This window comes from Salvelinus sp. IW2-2015, linkage group LG7, assembly GCF_002910315.2.
Source record: "Salvelinus sp. IW2-2015 linkage group LG7, ASM291031v2, whole genome shotgun sequence".
Taxonomy (NCBI): Eukaryota; Metazoa; Chordata; class Actinopteri; order Salmoniformes; family Salmonidae; genus Salvelinus; species Salvelinus sp. IW2-2015.
In genome coordinates this window covers 8,474,525-8,480,871 of record NC_036847.1, presented here as the reverse complement: position 1 = coordinate 8,480,871, position 6,347 = coordinate 8,474,525, and the positions used below count along the sequence as shown (strand labels likewise).

General features: G+C 40.9%; 1 protein-coding gene across 1 annotated transcript in view; it reads right to left on the bottom strand.

Moving 5' to 3' along the window:
* Positions 1-294: 294 nt before the first annotated feature.
* Positions 295-6,347, bottom strand: part of LOC111966331 (semaphorin-3F) — a 47,045-nt gene continuing 40,992 nt past the window's right edge. The window contains exons 15-16 of the mRNA XM_023990885.2: positions 1,818-1,948; positions 295-1,700 (exon numbers count right to left, since the gene is read on the bottom strand). Of these exons, the coding sequence (XP_023846653.2) occupies positions 1,290-1,700; positions 1,818-1,948 (542 nt within the window). The 3' untranslated portion in view covers positions 295-1,289. The remainder of the gene's footprint in view (positions 1,701-1,817; positions 1,949-6,347) is intronic.

The following is a 6,347-nucleotide window of genomic DNA, read 5'->3' as shown; positions in this document are numbered from 1 at the left end:
AAAAGTAATGTAGCTCCCATAGAAGAGGTCATATGTATTGTCATTTAGAAGCAATACAATAGCAAACTCCTGTACTGTCTCCATTTCTTTTCTCACTGCAATAATCAACAGCTAATGAATCTCTTTTTCTGAATGAATCGTTCCAAACCAAACTTGCTCTATTTACATGTACATTTTTTAATCCCTCTATAGTCTTGGCTGGAGAATGGAACAGCGTTTGGTCCAAAATATTGTCTCTGCCTAACACACTGTTGAAGTGCTGAGCAGAAAGAAGCACAAGGTCGGAGACTTGGATAGCTTTTTAGCTGACGCTAATGGTTTTGTATCCAGTAATTGTTGTATTGGGAAAATATATATGCATAAACCCAAAGAGTCCAACAAATAAAAAGAAGTAGAGACTCATTTGGTCAGTTTCTTCCTGCTAACAAATACGTTTGGTCAAATTAAGCAGGAGTTTCTGATTATCCACATTTTCTGTGACACGTCATTTTAAAAACACAATCGAAACAATGTAAATTTGCTAAAATTGATCACCTCATTGTTATATCAGAATCTTAAAAAATGGCGGATGAAAAACTGAGCCGTATTCTTTCTGATTTGACATTGGCAGGATTCTACTGTTAAAATATTTCGAATGGAAACACAATACACATAATAATACAAAAATTGCCCATGTTTCATCAATTAGTTAAAATGAATGTTTGAAACACAGATTTTTGAAAATGTTGGATTCAGGGGAACATATGGATTGTAAAAGTATGGTTTTACAATGATTCATATGATAGGGTCTCCCTATCGCCTAACTACCATGGTACTGGCTAGACAACTCTTGTGTACACTAACAATCCTCTGCAGTTTCTAAAACTGCTTATACTGAGTGAGACATACTATAACATAAGTAGCAATCCAATTGATAATACCCAGGCTTATAGGATCAGGGATTACATTCAGGATACTAGTTACTAATTTGGACTGAATAGGGCAGTTCATTTGCTAAATAATGGGAAGATTTTTAGGCCCAAACCCTCTGTGCGTGTAACTCCAATTGGACCTCAAATCTCATTGACATCAATAGATGATTTACAAGAAAGCACATAGCTATGTGCACGGATCTAAAGTCAGAATTGGGCCCATGGAGACTAACCCTGAATGGGAATGGGAGGAACAATACACATAACAACAACATCACAACATGAGTGAGTGACTCTGCACGTTACCAGTGTGGAGGGCCACTGTGACCCTCCAGGACCTGGCCCGTGCACCAGTGAAGGAGAGGGGAGAGAAGGGGTCTAGGAGGGGATAGGGCCCCCTGGGGCTGGCTCTGGCTGGCTCTTGACATGCCTCCTGTTGGTGCGTTTTGTGGGAAGGTTGGAGTTGAATTGCTGCCAGTAGGACTGACAGTACTGGTTGATGAGGCGGATCTCAGGCTGGGAGGAGAACTGCGGTGGCAGAGTTTGAGGCGGGGGCGGTGGGTGGTGGGGGTGCGGGTGGTGATGGGGGTTCTGGTCCTCCGGTGGGGCATCCAGGGAGGTGAGGGCCTCCACTATCTCCCGGTCCAGGATGCGGAGGGCCACGCGGACCACCGTGTGCTTGAAGTTGTTCTCAGTGGCCAGGCAGTGGTACAGCCCCCTGTCAGCGTGGCTCAGAGACTTGAGCAAGATGCCATGAGCTGTCTTCAGCACCTCTCCGTCTCGGCTCAGCTGGGGGAAGGGGAGAGAAGGGATAAGGAACATCAGCGTGGGCGAAAAGGAGAAGACAACATTATCTACAGCCATCATACAAAAGTTAAATAAACGGTCCGTTAGGCCTTGTCTTACCACTTTCCTCCTGCCGTCTGGTTTCTGGTAGAGCCATTTGACTGTCGCTTGTGGAGATCTAGGTTGGCACTCCAGGAACGTACTGCTCCCCTTCACCCCAAACTGCACCGTTTCACTGAGACGCTTCTCCACTGAAGGAGACAGAATCAGAGAAATAAAGTGAAGTATAGATTACGGCATCATCTGAATAAAAGGCCTTTTGACTCCATTTGACCCATTAACAGTGGTTAACTCCTTCGTGAGATTGTGTTGCGAGACCATTGTATGCAGAAAATAATTAAACTCCTTTTACAAAAATCTATTCGCCAGACCAGGCTTTCAGATACACACTCTATATAAGATGTAAGGGAGATATTGTTCAGTGCTTTGGCCGGAATCACGTACCTTTTGCATTGAACCCTCTGCACTGCCGCAAGGGGTTTCCATGCTTAATATCCTGTCTTCTGCTTCGCCTGTGAACAAGTATAGGAACAGTGAATTACCCTCTATACATTATCACAACTTTGACTTATGCCTGAAACCCGGTAAGCAGTTTGGATGGAATTACTTCAGCTAAACTAATGTCATGACTGTCCTGTGAGGATCCAAATAGGTCAGATCAGCTTGGCAATAAATAACTTCAGCCAGATCACCTCTCACCCACAGAGGGGGGAGATGGGAGCTGGTGGGAGGTTGACAGTTCACACCCTGTTGTAAATCAAGGATTAGAATATTCAGTTATCTCCCTCTCTAAATTCACACAGGAATGTGCCTTTGTTTCACAGACATTTTCTAGCCGAAACTCTTAACACATTGTAAAGTGAATACTGGAACAACATTTCTAACATAGAACTTGGGGAATGGTCAAAGGCCATCTAAAGAATAATAATGTCATTTTGGTTGTTATTTTGTGATGTCATTAAAAATTCTATAAAGGAAATACTGTAACATGAAAAGTATATACACAACATGTACAAAGCTTCCATCCTCTACATTGTGTATGAAAAATTATTCGTGTTTTTGTTAAGAGAGGGATGTGATCTTAGAAACTATAAGAGGAAATTGTTCCTATAACTTTGATAAGTAAGTAGTCACCACCCCCTTGAGTGAGGTCAGAGAGCATGTCAGCCTCACGAACCGCCTCTTTTGAAGAACTGTATAGAATGATGGGTTAAGTATTGACATATCAGACCAGACATGCATGTACAGTTGAAGTCGTAAGTTTACATACAGCTTAGCTAAATACATTTATACTTAGTTTTTCACAATTTTTGAAATTTAATCAGAGTAAAAATTCTCTGTCTTAGGTCAGTTAGGATCACCACTATATTTTAAGAAATTTTGAAATGTCAGAATAATAGTAGCGAGAATGATTTCTTTCTTTCATCACATTCCCAGTAGGTCAGAAGTTTACATACACTGAATGAGTATTTGGTAGCATTGCCTTTAAATTGTTTAACTTGGGTCAAACATTTTGGGTAGCCTTCCACACGCTTCCCACAATAAGTTGGGTGAATTTTGGCCCATTCCTCCTGACAGAGCTGGTGTAACTGAGTCAGGTTTGTAGGCCTCCTTACTCGCACACACGTTTTCAGTTCTGCCCACAAATTTTCTATAGGATTGAGGTCAGGGCTTTGTGATGGCCACTCCAATACCTTGACTTTGTTGTCCTTAAGCCATTTTGCCACAACTTTGGAAGTATGCTTGGAGTCATTGTCCATTTGGAAGACCCATTTGCGACCAAGCTTTAACTTCCTGACTGATGTCTTGAGATGTTGCTTCAATATATCCACATCATTTTCCTCATGATGCCATCTATTTTGTGAAGTCCCCCAGTCCCTCCTGCAACAAAGCACCCCCACAATATGATGCTGTCACCCCCGTGCTTCAAGGTTGGGATGTTGGGATGGTGTTCTTTGGCTTGCAAGCCTCCCCCATTTTCCTCCAAACATAACGATGGTCGTTATGGCCAAACAGTCCTATTTTTGTTTCATCAGACCAGAGGACATATGCAGTTGCAAACCGTAGTCTGGCTTTTTTATGGCGGTTTTGGAGCAGTGGCTTCTTCCTTGCGGAAGAACCAAAGTATGTTAATCTCTAGGAGACAGAATGCGTCTTCTTCCTGAGCGGTATGACGGCTGCGTGGTCCCATGGTGTTTATACTTGCGTACTATTGTTTGTACAGATGAACGTGGTACCTTCAGGCGTTTGGAAATTGCTCCCAAGGATGAACCAGACTTGAGGTCTTGACTGATTTCTTTTGATTTTCCAATGAGCAAAGAGGCACTGAGTTTGAAGGTAGGCCTTGAAATACATCCACAGGTACACCTCCAATTGACTCAAATGATGTCAATTAGCCTACCAGAAGCTTCTAAAGCCATGAAACCATTTTCAGGAATTTTCAAAGCTGTTTAAAGGCACAGTGAACTTAGTGTATGTAAACTTCTGACCCACTGGAATTGTGATACAGTGAATTAAAAGTGAAATAATCTGTCTGTAAAAATTCTTGGGAAAAGTACTTGTCATGCACAAAGTTGATATCCTAGCCGACTTCCCAAAACAATAGTTTTTAACAAGAAATTTGTGGAGTGGTTGAAAAACGAGTTTTAATCACTCCAAACTAAGTGTATGTAAACTTCCGACTTCAACTGTAGCTGCAGCTCACGTCCAAAGTGGTTCGAACTCAATCTCAACACGAGGTAGAGGCGATAACATCACCTCCCCAACAATCACTGGTATGGCTGATAAGCTGTCCTAAGTAAATTATCTAGAAAAGTGAATTTAAGTGGGACCATTATCCTACTCTTCTCAAATCACTGTAGAACGCTACTCTCATCACCCCAATGGGAACCATTGACATGGCTGGCTAGCCTATCTTCAGGAGCGAATGGAAGGGAAATCAACTCTGTAGTTCTGTTCAGGACTACACGACGAACCATGACATTTACATGTAAATACATTCATTTCTTTCTACAAAAGGGTGACGGTTCGTGTAAAGTATATGATTACTGTGAGAGCAGTTTCTAAATGTACCAAAGTATTATGTCTTTGTCCCTCTGCCCATCTCTTTTGTAACAAGCCGCCATATTGTGTCAGTCCGCTAGGGACCTTGTTGTATGTATTAAGTGTGTATGTTTATCCTGAGTTATCATTTAGTTAGCTAGTAAATAAATAATAATTTGTGTAGTACTGAATCATAAGTAAGGCTGGGTTTTTTGAAGATGCAGGAGGTTACGACTGTTCAGAATGATGATATGATACGAGGTTATGATTAATGAGTTAACTGTTTATGAATGTAATAGGTAAAAACCTTTAGAGTTGTCGTGTCTTTGGCATCATTAAATGAAGACTTTTAGTTATCAAAGATTCTCTGTAATTAGTATTACGCGATTAAACTGATTAATCATGTAACTGTAATTAACTAGGAAGTCGGGGCACCAAGGAAAATATTCAGATTACAAAGTTAGAATTTCCTAATATAACCTTTCAGATATTTTCATATCTGATCAATAGTCTTCTGATTAATTAATTATTTACTTTACCTCACGTTAGTCTCATTCCAAACATCGTAAATTGTTGGTTATCTGCACGAACCCAGTCTTCACTATGAGTCATCCATACATCAATTGTCTTAAATCATTTATTTATTACTAACTAAGTAATTCACAGAAATGCATAAACAAACAAACAATGTAAATATGGTTACAAGAAATGATAGGAGAATGTGCCCTAGTGGGCTAAACCGGCATGGCGGCTTGTTAGACAAAAGGGGGAGTGGGGGTCGACTGAGAAGACAACCCACAGTTGATAATTATAACAATTGAAATGCTAATCTTATGCACATGAACGCTCACTCATTCGGGAACAATTGCAATCAATATATATATTTACGCTCAGTGTGTCGTCTTGATCGCTGTTGAAAAGTTAGTTTATTTTGTAGAATTGTCCGTCTCTCTCTCTCTGTCTGTTAGAGGGGATAGTTCAGAGTGACATTCATTCATATTGTTGTAGAATGGTTGTTTCTGGCGGTTGTCGTTCTTCGCGTTCAATGATACCGAATTCCTAGCTGCAGACTAGTAATTAATATCAAAGACTTGTTCTCATTCTGTTGGTATCAATAGTCTAAGAGTTTAACCACGTGGTATGGTTCAAAGATTCAGCAATGGTCTGCAACCTTTGTCCTCCGTGATTGAGAGAAACATGGTCTATTTGAGGAATTCTCAAGATTGAGGTGTTATTCGGAATTGCAGAAAAGGGGCTGTCCCAGGATGCCTGACCTTAACTGGGTTCATGGGCGGTCCTCAACTCAAAAGGGAATTGGAGTTTCCTTCATTTAACAGTCCAAAATACACAATTTTACAAACAGTATCATACTCACTCATTCATCTTATACAACAATTAAATGTAAACCTCATATCTGAGGCTATTATATAAACACCGTTATGGTAATGTGGCCGCACCGTCTCCCATGAGCTTCCCCAAGTTGTAACAAACGGACCAGTTCGTAGCTGGATTCTTCACCGATCTTTTATACCTTCTCCGGAACGTAAA